Source organism: Sitophilus oryzae, unplaced genomic scaffold (genome assembly GCF_002938485.1).
Source record: "Sitophilus oryzae breed Bouriz unplaced genomic scaffold, Soryzae_2.0 scaffold_1583_pilon_pilon, whole genome shotgun sequence".
NCBI lineage: Eukaryota > Metazoa > Arthropoda > Insecta > Coleoptera > Curculionidae > Sitophilus > Sitophilus oryzae.
The window spans coordinates 1,095,749-1,121,905 of record NW_022146262.1 but is presented as its reverse complement, the minus strand read 5'-3'; the positions used below and the strand labels follow the sequence as shown (position 1 = coordinate 1,121,905).

The 26,157-nt window shown below is 32.1% G+C and overlaps 1 protein-coding gene across 1 annotated transcript; it reads right to left on the bottom strand.

Moving 5' to 3' along the window:
- Positions 1-6,783: 6,783 nt before the first annotated feature.
- On the bottom strand, positions 6,784-25,422 carry LOC115879679 (kinesin-like protein KIF11). The gene is made up of 11 exons (XM_030896609.1): positions 25,323-25,422; positions 25,029-25,106; positions 24,674-24,956; positions 24,454-24,614; positions 23,608-24,245; positions 18,925-19,628; positions 16,905-17,159; positions 14,726-14,830; positions 11,155-11,457; positions 10,012-10,071; positions 6,784-7,154 (listed from the first exon to the last, which is right to left on the bottom strand). The coding sequence occupies exons 1-11, from the start codon at positions 25,343-25,345 to the stop codon at positions 7,107-7,109; spliced, it is 2,658 nt and encodes an 885-aa protein (XP_030752469.1). The 5' UTR covers positions 25,346-25,422; the 3' UTR covers positions 6,784-7,106.
- Between the last annotated feature and the right edge of the window lie 735 nt (positions 25,423-26,157).

Below are 26,157 nucleotides of genomic sequence, written 5' to 3'. Positions count from 1 at the left end.
GCATTCGGAAATATAAGAAGAAGATCTGTTCAAAGAGATATAAATAAAAATGAACGAAAAATAAATTTGTGCAATGGGGAGGGTCATAACCCTATCGAACATGTAGAGCATGAGAAACTAGTTTGTAGAAGTTAATTTATTTATAATTGCGATTTTAAAAACTATGATTTTCCTTACTCAATGTTAATTAACGCTGATCAATATTGTTGCAATGAATATAATCACATTAAATAATTTAAAAAACCAGAGTTGGACTTGATTCCGAGATAACAATGCTCGTACCCCGAATTTGTAGCACCCTGTATGCTGCCTCTTTAGCGATCGTTCAACGTTACGTTATCATTATTTGTCAAATATGCGTTTTAGGGTGTGTCTGAGATCAGTTCATATTGTTTAGAAAATTCTAAGTACGTTCTGAAATTATTAATTGTGTGAGTTCCGTTTTTATTAAATTCATGTCGGTATGTTAGGCCTTCGTTCATTTTCATTGTCTTTCAATTCATAATTTTAGGGGCATATACCACTTTTTCCAGGTAAGTTTGTACTGCTTTAAAATTAAACTTATGAAAAAAACTTGAGATTCTATACAATAAAATATACTTAGATATTCTAGAAGTTCAAGATGCCTAAAATAATTAAATATACTTGTATTTCTTAAACTGTATAAAAAATCCTATTTTCAAAGCATCATCAACACGCTATATTGTTTATAAATGCAGTTAATTTGTGTTTACAATTATATAAGACTACACACGTTCGCATTGTAATGACTTGTACAAAAGTGTCTCTTTCCTCGCGTAAAATAATAAACTTTGCGATCATAACTTGTTCATTTACGCTAAATCGGCAACGCATTTTAGTAATAAAGAAAATAATTTCAAATTAAAAATCAAAAAGTCAGAATTAAAAATAAGCAAATTTTGACTGTCGATAAAATTATAACCCCAAATCAATTGACAATGACAATACTAAAAATAATGTGCTGTAATTTACGAAGTACCGTAATGACGTCACCAATCTATTTATCTGGTTGGCAAGTGATTGAGTTTGACAATATATGACGTGCCGTTGAACGATCGCTGAATAAACAGTACGAATAACTAGCTTTTGGTTTGTAGTTATGTGCAATATGCACCACAATACAACATTTTGCAATACTTTCAAATAAAATAATAAAAAATATTGTAATTTCTGCACACTAAATGAAAAGGTTCTCGTTAAATTCATTTGAAATGTGGCAACATGGTAAGAAATAAAAAGGTGGTCGTTTCTGGAAAAAAATCTGACTTCTTCGCCACTGGAAAAGAAATATACAAAAATAAAAAAGTTATTTTTTGTCACCACTGAGGGTGCATCCACACTATCCTAAAAACGGCGTATCGGCGTAACGGCGTAACGACCTTGAATCGATTTCGAGTAATTCTATTGGCTGAAATTTTTGACAGATGAACTTGACAGATAAAATTTCTGACAGATGAATTTTTCAGCCAATAGAATTACTGAAAATATATTCAAGGTCGTTACGCCGTTTTTAGGATAGTGTGGATGCACCCTGAGTTGTGTCCAAACGGAAATCAGCTGGTCAGTGGCTTTTTACCAGTAAAACAAATTTATCTAGTCGACGAAAATGCTTAACGTTTCAGGAGGTGTATCTCCTACCGTCTTTAGAAGCAAAAAAAATACAAAGAAAAAATAAATAACTATTTAAAATATCTAAATACAACTATTCAACACTTCAGTTTTTTTTTGTGGTTTTGTTTTCGATCATAGACAAACAAACAAGTTGAATCACAGTGACCTAAACGTGTACCTGTTAGTTGTTGACATACAACTTGTACCAGGCCTATATCAAATGTAAACATTGGTCTATTTTTTATCGATGTGTGTCCTTGATCCAGATATCGCTTTTAGAATTCAATTTAATTAGTATTTTTATGCATTTAGAAGTAATTGCATTGCTGCAAATTATTATAATTATAGTACTTTGAATTTTTAGTAAATAACTACCTATTTTTAGTACTCTAAATGCTTTAAAAATATGGTATTTGATCTTTATTTGTAATAAATATTATTTTTACATGCACTACTACATGCTCATTTGATTGCATTGCAGAAGCATGCTGAATTTATTATTCCATACATTTTTTTCAATATATGATTTCTTCTATTTCGAAAATTAGACAAAATTCTAAAAATTTTCATAGTTATACCCCTGATAAACAAGGGTTATACTTTTGTCTACAACTACTATTTAAAGAGAAAGTTGTTGGCAAAGATGTACGTACACACCGTGTAAAAATAAGTAAAGTAATATAGCCCGATCCTGTCGTGTTAAGTCACATCCAAAATTCCAAATACACGTGCTTTGATTAAGCTTTGCAGAGCTTCAGCATTTTCCATAAAATAGCGAGCAATTTATTACAAACCGATATAAATTATATATCACTGTAATCACAAAACTTCAATATATTTCCTTATTGTAACAGAATTTTAAATTGTCTTTATTTTCGATAAAATTTAGTCCAAACATAAGGAATATTTTGTTGATGTTGGACCATCAAAATCTTAAAAATAAAGAAGTTCTCTAAAAATGTGCTACAATACGGATATATAGTATAACTTTATCTTTAATTTCCTTCTTCATTTGTGTTAAAAAACCTAGCCAATTTTACATAAAACGTTAAATGCCAAACGCTTATTTTGCTACTTTTTCGGACTAGTGAAATGGACTCTTAATGATAATACTGTTCCAAATCAATAAATTATACCCGCAACACAGAATTAGAACAATCACCTAATATTTGCATATAATAAAGGTTGCTAGACAATAACAAAAATAAAATCTACTTTTGGTCTAAGTTTGATCAAAGTACCATACGATCAAAAAAAAAACGGTGTCAAAGACGGCTGAGGAATGAAAATCGATGATAATTTTGGCGAGGTCAAGCCCTAGACGTCATTTACTTAGCCCGTACTCTTCTATATTTTTTAAATGGCGCTTACTACTTGTCAGTTGGGCTTAAGAAGGTTGTTATTTATTTTTATATCGAGTAAAAATGATTTTTGAATAGTGTAGTGTAAAATTCGAGAAAAATATTTTTTTTAAATAGATTTGTGTCTGGAAACGTCTTATTCTTCTTAAATCTTTCAATAATTAGTATTAATTTATGACAAGTTTTATATCGATTTTTAGTAAACCACGTCTGGAGATTGACCTCGCTAAAATTATCATCGATTGTCGTTCCCCACCCGTCTGACGCCGTTTTTTTTTCATATCATACAGTATATTTGAAATTAAATTATCACACTGTGTCCATATGTGTTTGTATCAGCATTTTGAGATTTTGTTGCCATGACGACATAAATTATGATTATATAAATTGTCTACATACAGGATGGCCTAATAAAATTACTACCAGTGCCTAAATGTAATGGTAGCACATGAATTTCTTACAGTATATTCTATAAGAAATGCACTGTATTACAGATATAGTGTTTAAAACAATGTGCAGTCTTTGGTAAGTGTGTGTAATAGTAATATACCATGGAAAAAAGGTGTCACAGTGACCTACCAAATGACGTATGGTATTTCAGATGTAGGCACAGCCAAAAAAGCTTTACAGCCTTTTTTTCTGACTGGATTAAGTAAAAATAACTTAAATGGGTTAGTAAAGAGTACAAAGTGTGATATGAATATAATTGCTTAGGGATATATTTTATAATTGCTGGGTGCCTAAGGGGGGACAGTTTCTCTACTTTTTTGTATATATTATTGATAATACAGCAATAAATTAGCTAGTTTTATATTCTAATTTTATTTTATTTCATGTAACTCGACGAACTTGCTTGTTAAATCATTAATCAATAATATCTTACAACATATTTGTTTTTATTTTCTGTATAAATGAATCACAGACCGTTCTTAGTAAATGTTTACTACATGTGCTACCTTATTCTAGTACTGCCACATAATTGGTGGTTCCCGTAATGGTTCCACAACTTGATAAGGTGATGCATTGACCATCATCAATTTTATTCATCCTTAGTCGAAGGTCTGGATTGTAATGTGTAAGATAATGGTAGAAACGACCCTAATGAAAATTCAGACATGTTAAAGAGAGACACAAAGTGGGATAATACATTTCTTCTATGCAGTGTCTAGCCTGGCTTTGCCGACGGTGTATAAAGTCAATACTTCATCTTTCTCTTACTCAATAAAATACAGACCAACGATTTAGAATGACCAGACTGGTATATTCTTATTTTAAATGATATAACCAAAAAAATGATAAATCTATATAAAATATCAAACTTGACTATAATAAGGAACTAAATACGAAAATTGGTGAAAGTTTATAAGATAGAAAAATGTGTATGTATAGGTAATATCATGATGTATTATTATAAAGTTTGTTTTTTAATGCAGAACTATTAGAGTATTTGTCCTTCTGCTGTACTGTATATATTATACTTTTAGCATTAGAATTCTCTTTATTGGCAGAGAAAGATAGGAAAAAATAGTGCAGAAGTAAAAATACACCAAATGTTTGGGTAAAAACTATCCTGCAATAAAGAACAAAATTATAGTTAAACTTGATTAAGTTTAACGAGTTTTCCGGAAATAATAAGCACCCTGTAGAGAGGGGAAGGTTGTATAAGAGGCCTTATTTTATAAGATAATATTTTATAATACCGCATTGCTTTTTTATGATTGATTTATATACGGAGAGTACCTCAGTAGGCTTTTTAGATTTAAAACGAAATTTGTGACGTAATTATACTAGATCATATTGATACTCAAGGTACTAGAGCATTTATGAATCGCTCTGTATATTAAGGTGATGTAACCAAAGATATTAAAACACACTAATGTCTTTGGATGTAACAATTTATATGACCGAAGGAACAGCGTCATTTATAGACAAGTTTAAGCAATCTAAGATACATATTTAATTTAAAAAAAATCAATTAACGAAAGAAAGTTTATAGGGAGTGTCCTGTAAAAAATATCTTTTAAGGTTTTAAATATTTTAGATTGCTTAAAAAGCGATATAAACAACATATACTGTTACAATTTTTAATGTTCTAACCTATAATTATTACCTGGTCATGTTAGACTAGGAGTCTAGTCAATAAACTGAAACAAAATGGAGTAAATATTCTGAAAATTTATTAAATGATATAACAGTATAATACATATTAAATTTTGACTTTTTCTTATTATTTTTTAAGCTGTCTTTTATCTAATTGAAATCAAAAAAATGTCCGGCTTTTTTGGATTTTGTGATAATTATTGCTCTGAAACCTACAGATAATATATAAATTTGCTATATATAGAAGATCCGTAATTTAAAATCGGCTTAAAATAATTAGTTTCTAGCATTGTTTGTAGTTTTATTTAATTTTTAAGAGGTGAGTAACTTTGGATAATGGTTATGATAATGTATTTTATGTTTTTTTAATAGACGCTTTATTTTACTATAAAAGTTGCTTTTTTAAACCCGATAAGTTGTTTAAAGATATATGGTAGCCTTAACAACTAAAATCAGATTTTCATCTCTATCATTTTTCCTTATTTTGTCACCCAACGCCACTTGTCTATATAAAGAGGAATTTTGTAATTTGCCTTGTTAAATATAACCAATGTCAGATTATTTTTCTTATTTAGCTTTCAAGTAGCAAAAAGTAAAAATCCAATTTACTGTATATAACCCATTAAGCAAACAATCTTATATCGTATGATCGGGAAAAACGGCGTCGAATTGGCTTAGCAATGACGATCGATGACATTCCCCATCTGATTTTACATATAAAATCTTCATTTGATAGCCATCGCTGACGCCATTTTTTTTTATCATACTGTATTAAGACAACGGCCCAGCTACGTCGAAACACCGGTTCCCGATAGATCACCAAAGTTAAGCGACGTAAGAGGATGCGAGTGGATGGACGGGTGACCGACTGGCAAGAGTGTAAAATCTATTGACACACACTGCTGGAAATCGGTGTCATTGACAATGATATGGCCGAGGACCGCAGTTCTGATACTTAAACAATTCAAATTAACCTTACTTACTGCCAACCAGATTAACTTGCCGCCATTACTCGCTGACGAGTATCTGACACGCATCAAGCACTTGCAAGATACGCAAGGCGTTTTCTTTCATGAGCTTTTCTGTGACTGAAAAGCCCGATACGTGATATTATCTCTCTTCCGCACTCCGGACATTCAAAAATGTCATTACTTTGTTGCCTCTTTACTTTTTGGTTGTAGTTGTTAACTGAGTTTACAATTCTTTTTCATTGCGTTCTATTGTGCGCTGCTTCCTCGCACTGATTCTGCATGCGTATCCCCTTTAAGCTTTCATGGAAAATATCCTTGTATCATTTGAGTTGTCCACCCGGTTTCCTAACCGTCTACAAGCTCACTGTAAAGAAGAGATTTCGGTAGGCGGTTTTCTTGCATCCTGCATACTAAGTGGACAGCTCACCTTAAGCGGAATTTAGTAATCATGACTTTAGCGCTCTCGCAGCTAGCTTTTTCAAGGGTTGATACGTTTGAGACATGGTGGTACCATTTGATCCTTAACAGTTGTCTAAGGTGTCTCTGTTGCAACTTGTTTAATGCGTTCGTGTGCCGGCGGTACGGCACCCAGGTTTCGCTTCCATATAACATGTTGGGGATTATTATTGCTCGCAGATTAGCCTTAGCAGCAAAAAGAAGACGTTAATTCAACATTATTTATTTTACTTTAATCTGATATTTATAGATTAAAAATAAACCACAACCATACATCTAAGCATTACGGAAGGAAATAAAACAAAAACACGGTTCGTTTTTTATAAAGTAAAATGTGTGATGCATGAATCATGAATAGTATATTTCCTAGACAAACCTGTCAATATATTTTTTATTCAAACTCATCGGAATTGCACTCAAAGAAAAACTTCTTTCTTATAATAGACATTTTTAGTACAAAAATTAAAAGTATATAATATATATTACAAATGGATACACCTCACACATCTGCATCACACCAAACCTCACACATCTCCATCCTTAAAACTATTAAATAGGCGTTCATTAAATAAAAAACCTTAAAATATTATTTGCTGGACTCTAACGATTCTCTGCTTTCTTCGTTTGAATCGTCCTAAAAAAGACAAAAAAAAACAATTTCAAAAAGCCTTATGAATAAATATCCAATATCAGAAAATAAAAACATAAATTTGTCATATCCAACATAAAAAGACTTGACGTTTTGTAAGTTCCATAAAGGTCTTTTGTCAACTACCAAAAAGAAAAAAATATAAAAAGTATCACATACTAAGGGCTGGCAAAGGTTAGTCTTGGGTCGAGATTTCCGTATGTAAGAAGAGTACAATGGGTTTATAATGTACTGAACAAAGAGAGAACAGTAAACACGTTGCCAAACGTATGAAATAAATCGGGAAACTGTGCACATTGCTAAGAGACGTGGAAGGGGATATAGCAGATTTGTCGCTGGTCGACCCAATCAATACTTCTGTCAGTACTTAAAGTTCTAGAGAAAGGTGTACATCATGCTTTCAGCTTCACGATTTAATTACGTCTTGTGATACTTTATTTGTTTATTTATTAACGAGTCGTTGTAATTTTCCCTATAGCTTCAAAATTTTTAAGTGCAAGTTAGAAACACTTGCATTTTTAGTAAAAATAAGTGGAACTGAGTGACGTTCGACAGTGTTCGCGCTATTAGAACTCTGAATTCAAAAATCGATATCTCAAAATCTATTAGAAATAATTGATTGTAGTTTTTTCAAAGGCTTTCTTAACATTTCTGCTATATTTTCTTCACAGAGAGTATGTAAAAATTTTTATAAATAAAAAGCTACACGATTGCTGAAAATTGCGTTGCGCTAAAAGTAAATGGTTGAGTTGTTTAAAATTTTTGAATGGAAAAGACAACCTTGTCGAATTTTTCTTATTTAAACATATTGTAAAAGATCCGATATTCAGAATAAAAAAAGTTTCAATACTAAAGTGGTTCTTAAGTTTATGGCGTGTTATGTGTTAAAAAGTTCAGTTTTTAAATTATCGCGATTACTGACGTTTCCTCGTTATAAAAAAAATCGACACCTTAACGATATCCTTATAATTCCTTTTCAGATGCTCAGAAACATATCTTATGATTTTATCTAGTTATCTTTTCGAAAAAAAAGTCTTATCTAAAAATAACCGGTTTGCGATCGTGATTTTACTTTACTTGACAGGGAAAGGCGTACCGGCAACGCCGCAATAACACGTCGTCGCATTTCTCTCACTCGACTTAATAAGATCCCTATGCGATTTACTTCCACACTGATCCACACATGTAAATACCGACCCAAGAGTAACAGTTGCCAGCACGGTATAAGTAACACTCCAATAAGGGTAGTAAAGAATTTAAGAGCATTCGTCAAGAGAGTGTGACGGCAACAACATACATAATGCTATAAACAAGGGTAGATACGGGATTCTAAATCAACCTAGCAAACTATTATACAGGGTGGTCCGAACTGTATTCCGGAAACTTCGGCAGCATATTCTGCAGATAAAAATAAGTAAAAAAGTTCGTATAGATGTATGTCCTAAAATGCTTGGTTTCGGAGATACAGGGTGTAGAAGTTGCATTTTAATTTCGATTTTTTTCCAAATAATTTCTGAAGTAACATCAATATTTGGCTGAAAATTGGTGTCTGGGAGTTTTTTGACATGAGAAATTTGATTTTGATGTCAATATGACTCCTATTTGTAGGGGGCGCCACCTACATCTGTTTTAACTATTTTAAAGAGTAATAACTTTTCGTCCGTACCTGTATAAAACTACCGAATGAAAAAAATTACATTTCCTTAATTTTTTACTTAAAAAATGTCTCTTGGTAAAAATCGCTAAGAATAACCTTTCTCAAGATATTTAGAATGGAAATAGTCAATACATGTCATTATTGACAAAATTAAACATGTTGAGTGGATAGTTATTTGTCTGAAATGATTATTTTGGGAACTTTTTATTTTTTTTCAATGAATCATAAACATTTTCTTCGAAAAACTGATGATAAAACAGTTTCTGTTGAACTTTTGGCACAAAAACATTACAAATTTATGATTTCAGTCTAATAACTATTTAGTCAACATATTTAATTTATGTCAATGGTGACAGGTATAGATAAGTTAGATTACAAATACCTCAAGAACCATTACACCAAGCGATTTTTACCAAGCCGTTTTTTACGTAAAAAACGTCGTGAATGTATATTTTTTTACTCAGTAGTTTTATACAGGTAAGGACGAAAAGTTATTACGCTTCAAACCAGTTAAAAAATATGTAGGTTTTTTTTTTGGCGCCCTCTACAAGTAGGAGTTATATTGACATAAAAATCAAATTTCTCAGGTCAAAAAACTCCCGACACCAGTTTTCATCCAAATATTTACGTTACTTCAGAAATTATTTGGAAAAAATCTAAATAAAAATGAAACTTCTACACCCTGTATCTCCGAATCTAAGCATTTTAGGATTACACGAACTTTTTTACTTATTTTTATCTGCAGAATATGCTGCCAAGTTTCCGGAATACATTTCGGACCACCCTGTATCTATCTCTGTCGCATGCATTCAAATACCTATAGACCACAGAAATAAAGTGACCAATATGGTATACTAGTCTTGTAGGCAGTGGCGTAGCGTGGGTTAGGGGCGCCCGGAGCGGAGAGCCTCAAGCAAAGAGGTTTGCCGCCCTTACAGAATCCGTCCGCCGCCTTCATAACAATTCTTTGTCGCCCCACAGGTACTTGGAAAGTCGCCGGGCCTGCCCCCGCCTTGCTACGCCACTGCTTATAGGAGTATTACTTATGAGGTATTCCAAATCTTCACTGGGTCTGTCCAATCAGAGGATTCGTGACAGTGACAGTTGTCTCTGTCAAAATCTTTCCTGCCTCGTTGGACAAACTTTAGGTGTTATAACAGCGCAATAAAATACAATCTTTCTTACCTCTAACGGTTGTATTGAATCCGTCGAAATATTTAAATGGAACGATTCGTTTTCGATGTTCTGAAACCAAGTATCAAATTTTAGTATGCCTTAAACGTTCGTCGACTCACCCTGTATAGGCTTGATGCATTCACAGCCGGTACTGCCACCATCGAAGAATATCGTAAAAACTAGTATATACAAATACACGGGTTGAAATAGCGAGTATACGAAAAAATTATTATTTAATTATTCTAAAAGTGTTAGGAAGTATAATTTGTGAAAATTTTAAAAATAAAAGTAAAAAAGTAAATATTTTGATATCTTCAGAAGGTCTAACTTGTATTATAATTTATTATTCCAGTTAAAAAAATTTTTTAGATGAGTCCAACTACGGTAGCGAGCATAGTTTTAATCACCGGTTTCGCTGGTGGGGCATAATTGGGACTATTTCGGCTATTAATTTTAATTTTAGAAGATGTTCATAAAACATTTAATCACTAGTTTTGATTAAAACAAGTATACCAATAATATTGTAATTACATTTTACCCTCTCTTAGTATTTGTTTATTTAATTTTTTGATTATGTAACAAGCACTTTGTTTACTCACTTGTAATCGTCAACTGAATCCATTTTTGCCATTGATCAAATCAGTATGAGAAACTATGAAGCTATAAAATGTTGTTTCGGGAGAGTTGAATATCCGGGAAGGTTGAGTTATTGAATGCTATTGCACCTAACAACGCCTTAATTACGCTCTCCTTTACGCGTTACCATTTTTTCAGCAATTTTATTAACATTTAAAATTGTCACAACACAACACAACGCCGACGCCTAGTTCGAATTCTTTTTCACTTATTTTTTACTACCCGAAACAGCGTTACATCACACAAACCTCGTACCTGAGTGTTTTATAGTCTCAATAACTAGCAAAAAACTAAAATACTTAAAATATTATGACAAAACCACGATTTCAATATTATTTTAATGCGATCAACATGACGGCGCGGCGGCGTGAACGATATACTGATAATTTCTGATTTTTGCCGTTGAAGCGCTGAGGTCGGAATTTGTTGAAATCAACTGAAATGCACCAAGCCTATACTATAGGCGAAAATTCCGCAATAAAGAACAAATTCGAACATCAATATTTCAAAACTTACCGGCGAAAATTCATCTTTGAACCGTTTGACTAGCACATCCCTCGGCAGCGTGGTCTCTCCCATCCGTTTCGGCAAGTTCAGGTTGTTCTGCTTGGGAGTGTCGCCGCCTCGCTGGACAGGTATTATGCTGGACACTATATCATGCTTTAACGCATTGTCCACCTCTCTGGCCAAGACACTCACTTGCGTTGTGTAGCTTTCGATTTCTTCTTCTAAGCTCGCTATTTCTTGCCGCGTGTCGTCGATCTTAGTTGTCATCGTACCCACTTGCGTTTCCAGCATTTTTATATCACTATTTTCAACCTTAAAATTTGATAATGTATGTACAGGGTGGCGCTTCTCATACGCCGCAGGAGAACGGCAGTTTATATCGAAATGAAATTCTGGCAGCATATGTAGGTTAACTGAAATCATTTTATAAAAATATATAGAATTATACAGGGTGTCCCCAAAAAGTTACACATCAAATTTGTTTTTTTTTCTAATGGAACACCCTATATATTTTGCCTACCCCTCAAACGAAGATTTTCCTAGATGTTTTAATTTTTAGGATTTTGTGTCAGTAGATCTTTATTATTTGAAAAAATCTAGGGGTGACTGTGTGATATACCTTTTGTTAATTTAACAAAAATTAAAGATTGTAGAGTTAAATACTCAACGGTAATAAAAAGATACACGTTTAAAACATATTTTAATAATTACAGAATTAAAACTAGATATAAACCTATAATTATGTGACAAAAATTAGCTAGATGAAATCAAATGCTCAAAATGCTTCCTTTCCGTTAACTGCATAAAATTACTTTTTTACTTTTGAAAATAATCTTTTCATTGTAAAAGGCATATGTAGAGTTCTATCTCGAAAAGCAGCTACAATAATTTCTTTCATGTTGTTGACAATAGTTGGTCGAGTTTTGTAAACACCGCCTTTAACATACCCCCATAAAAAACAGACTAGATAAAATCAGGAGGATTTAAGTATCCTATTAATTGGTGGTTGCACACTGCATTCACCAACTAATACCGTATGACCGAAAAAAAAACGGCGTCCAGTTGGCTTGGAAATGACGATCGATGACATTTCCCATATAATTTTACATATAAAATGACAGCGACCTTCATTTCATAGCCATCACTGACGCCGTCTTTATTCGATCATACAGTACAATCATATTAATTCTCTCTGATGTAGGATAAGTTTGCATTTTCGGCAAATTTCTTAGAATTTTTTTTGTGTTAACTGATACAAAATGATTACTAGTTTTTAATTTGGACTAATTAGACAGCTATGTTGAAGTAACGTCAGACATATCACAGCCACCCTAGATTTTATCAAATAATAAAGATCAACTCAGATCAAATCATGTAAATGAAAACATCTAGGAAAATCTTTGTTTGGGGGTAGGCAACCTTAATAGTATTTTGAAGGCACATGAATTCTCCATTGAATATCGGAATAATATGCTGGCTATTTAAAATAAAAGAGTTGCATGCTTTTAAAGGTGACCAATGTTCAATATTAATTTTGTCTCACCCTGTATAACTTTTTGATCAAGTTTTAATTTGATTTAAAGTACAATAATTAATTTAACTACACATTAGGCTATACCGGGTAAATTCCAATTTAGGTAGCTATTATTGTAATTTAAAAATTGTTCTTTATTTCTAGAAAATGTTAAATATTGTGTCAAAAACCTTACATTTTAGTCATATACTTCTCTTATAAAACTCACCTTTATTTTTCTCCCAGAATCGGAAAATCTGTAGAACTTTATATTTTTAAAAAGTGCTCTGAATTAACCTACATATGCTCACAAAATTTCATTTCAATACAAACTGTCGTTCTTCTTGGAGCCTCTGCAGCGTATGAGAGGCGCCATCCTGTATTTATTTATATGAAGAGATCCAAATACTTTTAAAAGAGTATACCGCGGCCTTCCCATATAAGCAACGAGAGGATTTATGTCCCAGTATTAAAGGACAGAAAATCGGGTTTGTATGGTTTGAGGACATAAGTTCATCCTTGTTTATAGTATACTCTGTTTTTTTTCTCAGGTAAGATTTCGACAGACGATGACAGAAGAAAAGCAGATGACGTCCCATACCAATCTATTTATTTTACTAAAAAAAGTTTCTAATAATTTATAAGTTAACTATGGATGGGTTTAAATATAAATCCGTCATGTCGTCTCTTGTTGTTTTTAACCAGTTTTATTGGTTTATTTCAAAAATGACAGATCGTATTTCAATTTTATTGGTTTGACGGAACGACGAACGACAAACGGACGCCGATGCGTATGAACTCGCCTTTAGATTTTTGACGCTTGTCAAAGTCTTGCCAAATTAGAGGTTATAATTTTGTGTCAACTTTTGGCAGTTTTGTCAAATACCCTGCGTTTTGGAAGATGATGCATTTTGAATCGTGTTATTGCGTGTGTTTTGTGTCTTTTGAAGTCAAGTGGAGGAAAAATCGAGTGAAAATTAACTGTAGACCCAGAGCACAGTTTATGGTTAATACTCGCTGCCCAGGCAAAATGTCTTATACACCAATAAAGTTACCATCATTAAAGTTCGTATACCATCTCGTCGTAGATAAGTGCATCTCGAATATGGTAAAAGGACCATACTAAACACATACTAAAAACTGGAGTAGCTGTAAAATATCACACGATACGTAAATAATGAATTTTAGTACTGCACAAGAAAAATAATGCCAAAGGTACTGGTTAAAAAAATTAAGATTAAAATTAATTAATCAACCTTTAAGGTAATAAATAGTAAATTTGGTAAGTGTTATTAATAATAAAATAGTTTGTTTTATTTATGTTGTTTTATTTATTCCTGCGGAATATTACAAATTTGTATTTGTACATAAGTTATATTGATAAATATAATCATAAATGCGGGAAGTTTCAAAAAGCTTGAAAGTAAGAAATAGTTCTTTTTTATATTTTTTTGGTATGTGGTGTCTTGTTCTTGTTTGTTTTGTATTAAGACATACCGTTTTTTATTATATTAAATAACTCGATTACATTTTTTCAGTTTTATACAGTTTTTTTCACAATATTTTGAAGTAATCACTTGTCAGTCAAATTTTAAATATAATAATTTCCTGCTATGCGTTCCAGTTGTACCAACTTATTTCTTTGTAAAATAAAATAAACTACTTTGAAATTAAAATGACAGACACATCTATCACTGTCAAGGATCTTCTCGTTGGACAAACTATACAGCCAATCTGGCATCAAAAAAGATCTAGGGTCCCATCAAATTAACCCCGCTCTCATACTTTTCCAATCGTAAGTGATCCACTGGAAAAGCTTAAATTCAAAAATTCGTATCTCCCCACCCCACCGTTTTGAGAAACTCAAAAAAATGTTGGATTCTATTTTCTGGCTGAACCTAGGTTCCCCAGATTATATATTTATATTATATCCATCCTTTAATACTGGGACAAGAATTAAAATACTCTTTTATAAGTTGATGGGTGTCATGAGATTGATATGCTCTTTTCTTGCTCTTTTTATTCAAAGTTTTATATGGACGGCAATGTTAAATGTGTTTTTCTTACCTCAATAATTTCCGATTCATACTGTGAACAAATTTCTGGTTCTAGTTTTAAAGAATTCCTTAAAGTACATAATTCATGGGTCGTAGTTTCCGACCTATTTTTCATCTAAAACAAAAATCATCCATAACTACATAAAATCCAAAAAAATCGATGAATCAGCTTTTTTTATTTAAATCGGATTTCAATAATAATCAACGATTTATTTCTAGCCAAGGTCTTAGAAGTCTAAAGGATTCACACGAAATTACTTCAAAAATCTGTCCAACATTTTGTTATATTTTTATATCATATAAATGTTATAAGAACCATTTTTTATACAGTATGTCCCCAGATTGTCTTTACAGAGGAAAAACACTTTTTTATTATTGACTTTTTGAGAAAAATGCATTCTTCATAAAAATTTTTGCTTGTTATAAAATGGTAATCCCGTTTATACCTTTCCAAATTTCCATACCGTTTTAGAGAAAATTAAAAAAAGAAGAAAATATAGTTGATTTTTTTCCGAAAATTTACACTTTCTGTAAAATTATACTTTTTTTGTAAATTTATTTTCTGTACAATTACACTTTCTGAAAATTTACTCTTTTTCTGAAAATATAACTTTTGCAAAATTACACTTTTTCTGTAAACTTACACTTTTTCTATAAATTTACACTTTTTCTGAAAATTTACACATTTTCTGTAAAATTACACTTTTTTGTAAATTTACACTTTTTCTGTAAAATTACACTTTTTCTATAAATTTACGCTTTTTCTGAAAATTTACACTTTTTCCATAAAATTATTTTTTTTGGAAATTAACACTTTTTCTAAAAATTTACACTTTTTCTGTAAAATTACACTTTTTGTAAATTTACTGTTTTTCCGTACAATTACACATTCTGAAAATTTAACTTTTTTTTGCAAAATTACACATTTTGTGTAAATTTACACTTTTTCTGTAAATTTACACTTTTTCTGAAAATTTACACTTTTTCTGTACAATCACACTTTTTTTGTAAATTTTTACTTTTATCTGTAAAATTACATTTTTTCTGTAAATTTACATTTGCTGTACCATAGAAACGTGTTTGGATTTTTAGGACTTAGGAAAATTTTCTCTAAAACGGTATGGAAATTTGGAAAAGTATAAACGGGATGAAGAATGCATTTTTCTCAAAATGTCAATAATAAAAAAGGTTTTCCTCTTGTAAAGACAATCCGGGGACATACTGTATAGTTATGATTATTGTTAGTTCCCAGTAGTTAATATGCAGATAAAAAAAAATCGTGGGTGTTTGGGAAGGCTTGAAAGGAAACAATGTTTTTGCGACGTTTCGCGACTTTATTGTCGCTTCTTCAGGCAGGAGCAGTTTTTTAAAAAATATCAAAATAAGATTAACTGACCACTTACCCAAAACATATATTAATCCACATTATGCCTACAAACATTCATGGCGACTCCAACCGCCAACACCAAGACACATACAGACGAATCGAACAGAAACTTGACAGGTATTGTTTGGCCCGATATACACCGATGCTCGGTTTGTGTCGTACTGACACCAGTTAAATTATTAATTTTTGGTACCGAAATTAATTTAACTGGTGTCAGTACGACACAAACCGAGCATCGGTGTATATCGGGCCAAACAATACCTGTCAAGTTTCTGTTCGATTCGTCTGTATGTGTCATGGTGTTGGCGGTTGGAGTCGCCATGAATGTTTGTTTTATTTTGATATTTTTTAAAAAACTGCTTCTCCTATAGTGCCTGAAGAAGTGACAATAAAGTCGCGAAACGTCGCAAAAACATTGTTTCCTTTCAAGCCTTCCCAAACACCCACGATTTTTTTTATCTGCATACTGTATAGTTTTATAACTTTTACAATATTTATTTTTCGATTCGTTAAAATTATTTAAACAGTAGTAAGTATTAAAAAAACATAAGTTTTAAAGCTGTTATTTTTCAACTTAATATAAAGTTTTTTTAAACAAGTTGTTTTTTTAAATCCCGATTCACGATTAAAATAAAAAAATAAGTTGATTTGAACCAAGTTGAAAATTACTAAATAACTATACACCAGTTACAAAACATGGATAATTTGTGATTTTACAATCTTAAGAGAACTTTAAATGTGTAAAAATTTTAATCTACAAATGGACATAATGTAAGACCCCCCTGTATATTGAACAACTTACATCACACAATTTCTGTTCTATCACAGTCTTTTCCGGGACTTTCTGTTCCATACCGAGTACATTCGAAGATTCTATTACACCTAAGAAATGTTCTACTTGCTTTATCCGACTTCTAGTGATATCCGAGAATTTTTCTAGATCTTGAAGCTGTTGAATTTCCTCTTGCCTTTGCTGCTGCAACCCGCTATACAGCACCGCTATAACGTCCGTAAAAGATTTCATTTTTGATGTCACATTTCGATCATAACTTTCAAACTAAAACGGTAAAAAAAATCAACTTTTCAAATTAGAATTACCGCCAATCCTGTTTTAAACTAAAAAACATATACAGGGTGTTTCAAATTCGTTCAGTTTGGTTCTTTTTTTCACCATAATACGCGTTTCGCGAACCATGTTAGCATCATCAGCAGACCATTAAAACTAAACAAATCCACAAACTGAGCGATTGTATAGTTGGCACTGACCAAGCGTAGCAAAACTAGCCAAGCGAGTGGAAAACAACCAAGCGTAACAATTCATTACAAAGACTAGAGCAATAGGAACAGAAAACTGGAAAGAATTGGACCATTATCTCATTTCATATCTCTGTTCATATTATCTTTATATTTATTATTTTTTACGCTCTCGTATGCACCTAATTGCCTGTAATTTGAGAATTGTTTGATTAATTTTAAATTATTAACATTTATACAATGATTTTTATGAACAATCTGTTGAGCATAAAGTGTACCATATCTTATCTGAGCCATATGTCCTTTAAATCTAGTTAACATTGATCTAGTTTGCCCAGCATATTTCTGATTACAATCTTTACATGAAATGTCATAAATACCCGATCTTTCCAGTGGATGTGTTTTATCTTAAGATTACCTAATAGTTGTTGTAATTTATTATTAGCACTATACACAAGTTTATAATTATACATTCTTGAAAATTCTTTTTAAACCACTGGATAACTGTCTGTCAAACGGTATTGAAATATACTCCGACGTATCTTTCTCCACTTGAAAAGTCGAATTCGCAGAAATCTCAAACTCTAATTATTTTATGAACTAATGAAGGAGAATATCCATTACACTCAGCTACATTCCCAATGTAATTTCTTTCTATTTCATATCTTTCGTATATTTCGGGTAAGTGGAAACTTAATGTTGAAACTGTGCTGATGAAGCTATGGTGAATTATTGTTTTATTTTACCCTGTATCAAGGTTTGGCACTAGTCAAAACTAGTTTTAACCGGTTATAACCAGTGGTATAAAAAAATAAGTAATAGGAGTGAGCCTCTTTTGGGAGACACCCGGTATAGGTATTTATACAGGGTGAGTCTTAAATAAGTGCAAATATTTTTAGGGCTGGTACCGTATGATCGAGAAAAAACAGCGTCAGCAATGGCTATAAAATGAAGATCGCTGTCAATTTTTATGTAAATTTATATGGGAAATGTCATCGATCGCCATTTCCCAGCCAACTGGACGCCGTTTTTTTCGATCATACGGTAGATCTCGATAAAAGATGCATATTTTACTTTGAAAATGTCAAAAAAATTGATTTTCGCTTATATTTTGAGAACTACTGGATCTTTTCTGAATTTTCTTTCTTGTAAATTTAATCTACTATCTATGTTGCCATGTTATGTTTTTCAACTAAAAATTCTAAAAAATTTTTTCAAAAAAATCCAAATTTTGAAAAAAAAAATTCGCAAAAAAAACCTTATATAATGGGGTCGAAATATACTACCCCTAAAAATATTTGCACTTATTTAAGACTCACCCTGTATATGCAACAGTGATGTATATGTATTTTTGCGCGCGAGCTGGTTTTATTTATTCAAAATTAATTAATTGATTTTTTCTTAATTTAAATATAAAATGAAAAAAAAATCCTGATTAAGATGAGTTTTGTCCAATCTGTCCAAAACTGTTTTGAACAGGACGGTATTGAAACCTGGTTAAAACTACTGGTTTAAACCGCTATGCCTCAAACTTGCCAACCCTGCCCTGTATAGTGTCTAAAACTTACCTCAGAAGATGTATTACTGCAGTCTTGAACATTATTCTCCACCAAACCCAACACGTTATCAATTTTACCAATATTAAACTCCGATCGACAAGTAACACGTTTTACCATACTCTCCAACGCGGTCTTTGTCTGCGTTTCAAAACTCAGTTTCTTAGCTTCGACCGCATCCGCTTGTGTACTCGCAAGAAAATCCAAATTCATTCTCACATTATTTAAACGAAGGCCAGACGAATTCCTCAAATCTTCAACCTTTTCCGCCGCAGAGCTTATAGTTTGACTCAGACCCACACTTTTTTCCTTCACTATTTTTTCGTTGGTGTAATTAGTATAATACTGATTTTCGAGTTTCCTCTGTAAAATTTCTTGATTGACCGATAGTTTTTTTGTCGTTTCAAACAGCTCTTTGGCTTTGAGCGTAGTTTCGTTTGCCGCAACCGCGTAATAGTTCGATATGTACTCTTCCTGTTTCAAGTTTACCGTCATTTTACTTAATAAATGTTTCGCTTTTTCGATGATCTTGTCTTTTTTCATGCACACGTTCATGATTTGATCGAACTCTTTGATTTTGGTGTCCCTTAACTGTTCCAACTCGGCCAGTTTCTTTTTCATATCGTCGATAACCTCGTTTTTTAGGTTTAGCGTGTAGGCAGTTGACTGTATATCGGAGTTTATTTGTTCCCAGTTTTCTTTGTCAATGTATACACCTAATAATAAAAAATATCAGAATACAATATTATTTTGAAGAAAATACTTATCAAAAATTATGAAACTATACGGGGTGTTTCTCAAAAATGACTCACCCCCTATAATTTTTTTATTTTTTCAGATAAAAAAGATATAGACATAAATTAGGATTGATTAGCATATTCAATTGTTTTCGGTCACTTCCTGTTTCACCGGAAATGAATACTTTTGATTTTTAAATAACACCCTCAGTGTTTTTTACTTTATTAGATAGAAAATGACGCTCTGAATAGAATGACATATCATATGTCAACTTTTGACATTTTCGCATATGGTTTATTTGAAATTATAACTTGCGGTTCGTAACCAAAATTTGACTCAAAATACCAAGTGTGTGATATCAAATTATTCGTAAAAAAATGCTTTTTCCAAATATGCTAAAAAGCCACCTTCGTTCCATTTGAAAAAATTGAGATATGATTAAAATTACGATTTGAGCATTTTCGAACTGGCCAGGATAAAACATTAGACGATCAAATCTATTTTTCCAATACTCCTTGATAAGAATTAGTGTTTTTAACATAGCCATGGCACTCTAGATTAGAGAACAACGGCATACGGTCGAGTCGGCCGCTGCTGGCACGTAGACGTAGACGTACAGAATCTTTTACGTGTATAAAAAATAAAAAATATAAGAAATGCGCATGTGTACGTAAACGTTTACGTGTTTGTAGGCCGACTCGACCGTATACCGTTGTTCTCTATTGAATTTTAAAATACAATTTTTTATTAAGCTAGAATGTCAAAAGTTGACATAGGATATGTCATTCTATTCAGAATGTCATTTTCTATCGAATAAAGTAAAAAAATACCGAGGGTGTCATTTAAAAATCAAAAGTTGTAGTCATTTCCGGTGAAACAGGAAGTGATCAAAAACAATTGAATACGTCAATCAATCCTAATTTATGTCATGTATTAACATTAAAAAATAAAAAAGTTATAGGGGTTGTTAAGTATGGCAAAACACAACCTCAAAATAAACCAGTTGCTACTCAGACCAAGTCCTCGTTTTATTTCGTGTTCGTCCCTTGTCCTTTATAAAATCTAACACTTTTGAGACGCACCCGGTATATTATCATTGACAACAGTTTGACAAAGTAAACATTTAAAAAAGACATCCATTATTCCCAAATGAGACCTGGTTTATAAATCCAAAAGAAGCAAAAAGACTCAAAGTCTCGGTCTCAACATTTATTACTAAACAATTAAATTGTGACGCGTTTTTCGCTCATAGGAGCATCATCAGACAAAATACAATTATAGACACACCATACAGTACGTCTGTCCGTTCTGTAGCCACGGGGAATCCGTGAGAGGGGAAACGATATTCTCTCCATGTTTTTCGTAAAAAATTAGACGACGCGTCCCACCAATAAAAATTCGACAAATTTGCAAGTAGCCAATAAAATGAGTGGGCGGAGCGATTTGCGGTGACGTACTCGTCAAGTCGACGTATAAAATATATTGCTGTTTATTTAAATGTTTTTTGTCCGCATTCCTTTCATAGACACAGATCCAGCAGACGAACTGTACAGGGCGGGTCAAATTCGACGCTTTTAAATGGAAACACCCTTTTCTATAGGAGATAAACTAATATCGGTGTCTGGAGCTCAATTTTCATCAAAAACATGATGGTGAAAAACGCATATCGATATCTGGTACCGTTTCGGAGTTACGTGGTGTTTTTAAAAAATATGCATTTTTAACAAATCGCTGTAACTTTTTTGCTATGGAAAATTTTGTATTTTTATGAAAACATTTCCAAAGCACCTATTTACGTAGAATTTAATGGTTTAAGTATAATTTTTTTTAAAATTAATAATTTAAGATTTATCAACAGAAAATTTGATTTTTTAGATGGGACACCCTGTATATTTTTAATTTATTGAAAAGAATTTAAAATTGCCTTTCCAAAAATATAACACACTTGATATTTTGCTCGATTCCTCTTCGAGATATAGAGTATATAAAAATTCGCCCGCTGTAAAAAAGTAGGCTTTGAACGGCACCAACGAAAATAATATTTGCTATGAGAGATGCAGAATTTTATAACAACTTAAAATATATTTAATCAACATCAACACATTTAAACTATATCTAATAACAATAAAAATAAATAGCAAACCAAGACATGAGATTTTGCTACAGGTGTTCAACATATCAACCGTCTTCTGTTATGGACAGACGGGGCAGTTTTTGAACATTTCTCGCGGAATTCATTAACTCAGTGGGGGTGAAAGATACCCTCTCATAACTGCTAAGTATTTCTAATTCTTGTCTAGATTATACGGAAGAACAAGGAACCTTCATTCTTCCGCAAATATATACATAGGATTAGATCCACGGGCACTAAGTCAGGCGGCCTCGACGACCAACGGCTGGGATCTTGGTTAGCTATTCAATTATTCTTAAAATTGGCTGCAAAAATTTGCTGATAACTTCAGCGTTCAGAGGCGGTGCGTCGTCTTGCTGGAAAAATATGTTTTTCGGGTTCCATTAAGGGCATTTCATCAATAAGGGGTCCAAAGCCTACTAGTTAAAAGTGGCGAACTTTTAAAAATTCTGTATTTCGAAGGGGATTATATATAACAAAATATCAAGTGTGCTATATTTTTGGAAAGGTAATTTTAAATTCTTTTCAGTTAATTAAAAATATAGAGGGTGTCCCAAATAAAAAATATATTTTTCTGTTGGTAACTCTTAAATTATTAATTTAAAAAAAATTAGACTTAAACCATTAAATTCTACGTAAAAAGGTGATTTGGAAATGTTTTTCATAGAAATTTTCCATAGCAAAAAAGTTAGAGCGATTTGTTAAAAATGCACATTTTTGAAAAACACCCCGTAACTCCGAAATGGTAACAGATATTGATGTGCGGTTTTCACCATCATGTTTTTGATGAAAATTGAGCTCCAGACATCGATATTAGTTTTCGTCTATCTCCTATAGAAAAGGGTGTTTCCATTTAAAAGCGTCGAATTTGACCCACCCTGTACATGTTCATATTTTACATATTAAACAGTGTTGTTTGAATATGTAAAATATGAAATGTAAATATGTAAAATGTGATCGTGTATGGTGTGTCTTTAATTGTATTTTGTCCGATGATGCTCATATGAGCGTAAAATATGAACATGTATGGTGTGTCTTTAATTGTAATTTGTCTGATGATGCTCATATGAGCGAAACACGTTCGCAATTTAACTTTTTAGTAATAAATGTTGAGACCGAGACTTTCAGTCCTTTTTCTTCTTTTGGAAAAGTTAAACATGTTGTTTAGATAGTTATTAGACTGAAATCATAAATTTTGAAATGTTGTTGTACCGAAGGTTCAACAGAAAAAAATTATAATTAATTTAAAAAAATAAAAAGTTCCCACAATAATTATTTCAGTCAAATAACACTAGTTAACATGTTTATTTTTTGTCAATGATGAAATACTCGTATATTGATAATTTCCATTGCAAATATGTTGAGAACAGTTGCTTATAGCGATTTTTACGAAGTTTAATACAGTTACAGGCAAAAAGTTATTATTCTTCAAAGCAGTTAAAAACATGTAGGTGGCGCCTCCTACAAATAGGGGTCATATTGACACCAAAATCAAATTTCTCATTTCAAAAAACACCTAGAGACCAATTTTCATCCAAATATTGATGTTAGTTTAGAAATCATTAGGAAAAAATCCATATAAAAACGAGACTTCTACGCCCTGTATCTCCGAAATGAACCATTTTAGGACATACATTTATACAAAATTTGTTACTTATTTTTATCTGCAGAATATGCTGCCGAAGTTTCGAGGATACAATTCTGAGCACTCTGTATATCGAAGTTGAATGATGTAGTTAAGTTACTATTAGTTTTTTTTAGTTACTTAATGCTATTTCACTTTGTAATACAACTTTAAAATAAAGATCTATTATTATTAATATTACCTGTTCCAGTCCGGGCAGCTTCCAAGTCTTTTTTCAGTTTTTCAATTTCGTGGCCCATATCCTTAATCATCTGTTGTTTGGTGACTTTCTCGTTGACAGTTGGTGTGTTTCTTATATCTCTAGCTCGGCAAGCATAGTCTAAAGTGCTCTGTGTTTCTTCAAATGAGCTGGAAGATGGAGATATTGTTGCAATAATGCAAGTTTTTGTATGTCCACCAAGACTGTCTTGAAGTATCCTTGTTAGTTTTGAATCTCTGTACGGAACATGCTTATTATTCTTCTCTGCTAAAATCTGAATTACTCGACCCAATGTGAGAAGCGACCTATTGATATTGGCTAGTTCTTGTGCTCTTTTATCTTTAGCACCGGATTTTGCGATGTTTTCGCTGCCGGCTAAATCAACAAGATTAATTTTACCACTTTTTAGTACATCCTCGCCGGTCATTGTTACTTCTCTAATATGCACGGTAATAGTAAACACAGTGTGAGATCTGGAACTGTGATTGTTCATTAAGGTCGAGGCGGTTTGTCTTTTGTGAGTACCTTTTTGCAATAATATGTAAATGTCTTGGCTACTGAAAACTGTGATCTCATTTAGGTTTTGAATGTAAATTGAACCTTTGGAATCGTTAAAAAGACTGAAAATAAATAAATATAATATATAACGTAGTAGCGAATAAAGTAGAAATAACCAGTGTGGCACGGTGGTCAAATAAAAGCTTCATATCAGTGTTCTTATTGGAAATTTAAATACTTAATAATATATCTACTAAAATATTTTTAAAGTGTGAGGAAACCTGATATAAAACTTCTTTGGAACACTGTATATAAACAAATCTGACATACTTCAATGGAGAGGGTCTCTCTTCCTCGCAGAGCAAATCCCTGACCTCTTCATTGTACAATTCAAGAAACGAGACTCTAACATTATAATCTACTGCGTCCATTAAACCAATTTCATCGAAAATATTAGCAGCTGCCCTGGGTATACACCCAGCTAGATCATCCTATAAAAAATGTAAACATTTTAATAGAAAAAAAAAATGAACACTATATCAATACTCACTGTCCTCCAATGTACATTTGCACTCAATGTAGGATCACCCCCCGTCATTGTATGTGTTTTCCCTGTTCCTGTTTGACCATAAGCAAAAACCGTACAATTATATCCCTCAAGAACGTCCGAAATCATCGGAGCTACGACATACGAATAAATATCCATTTGTGAACTGTCCGGCTGAAAAACTCTGTCGAACTGATATTTTTTCTCTTTTGTAAGAATCTCCTTTAAAGACACACATGATACAACTGATTTGACTTTCTTTTCGATCTCCTCTTTATTCAAAGGCCTGCAAAGAATTAAAACAAGATAGTTTTAACAACAATGAAGTGTAGATTAAAAAGCTTCATAAAACTCTTACCTAACACGAACTACTACTTTGATATTTTGTGTAGACGAGGGTCGCTTTTTATTCGCCGGCGGTTGAGACATATTTTGCCTAAAAAGATGTAAACTAATTCCTACATAAACCCTTCAAATACACACAAAATAAAACTATCTAGAAAGAGTCCGTTAATTTCGAATAAAATCCTGTTCTGCGCATGTTCGTCTTTGGTAACTGTCACAAATATCAGATGTATGGGAGGGAAATTCAAAAAACTATCTTACTTAAAACGAATCTAATCATTGAATTAAATATTTTAAGTACCCTTACCTCCAGTATTTAACAATATTCATTTAACTTTAAGTTAGGTATAAATTTATAAAAATCAAACACTGGCAATGGCAATAACCAAAATTATTTTTTGATTGATTTTTGAAACATTAGCTCCCCTATGGAATGACATAATAAACTGGTGGTGTATGTTTGGTTGCTGAAAATATGATTTTTTTAATTTTTATAATAATTTTTATGAGATATTTTCTTGATATTTCCGATTAAAATTTAATAATATAAAAGCGGTAATTTTTTTTTTAAATTTCATAAAATAATCCACATTTTTTATCTTAATATTTTGAGCAATTTTATAATATTACTAGTTGAAGCCTGGCGCATCCGCCACGACATCAGGAAAAAAGATGCTTTTATCCTTGTTTATATTAATCAAGGCTTTTATTTTTTGTTTAATTAAATGAAAAACAAAAAATCCGGCGACAGTTTTTAGAAGAGCCAAGTAGCTATCTTTTAGTAAAAAAGCAACTTTCTAGAGCTTTGGAGCAAGTCGTTACTTGTCGTTACTTCAGTAGAGACGACACAGATAAACATTAGCATTTTACATTTTATATATGTATAGATATTATTTTCTTAAAATATAGTGAGTTATATAGCGAAATAGTATGTATAGATCTTCTCGCGGAAATGTTTCCTTTTTTCTTTTTATTTTGACATTCGAAATCGCAGGAGAGAAAGAACCCGTAGAAAGTGCAAATTTTTTAAAAAAAGATAACTATAAAATAGTTTTCTTAATAAATGTAAATAAAATAACGGTAGTGGTGTGTTTTAAGTGGCTGCCTTTGTTGCATCAATTATTGCACTTGCTGCCAGATTT

Excerpts from the sequence above, each read along its gene's own strand:
- LOC115879679 (XM_030896609.1), bottom strand. The coding sequence starts at position 25,345 with ATGAATATTGTTAAATACTGGAG. Across the intron at positions 24,246-24,453 it reads GAGAGACCCTCTCCATTGAA|TCTTTTTAACGATTCCAAAG; the intron begins GTATGTCAGATT and ends ATTTATTTTCAG. Across the intron at positions 11,458-14,725 it reads ATGAATCGGAAATTATTGAG|GTTGAAAATAGTGATATAAA; the intron begins GTAAGAAAAACA and ends TCAAATTTTAAG.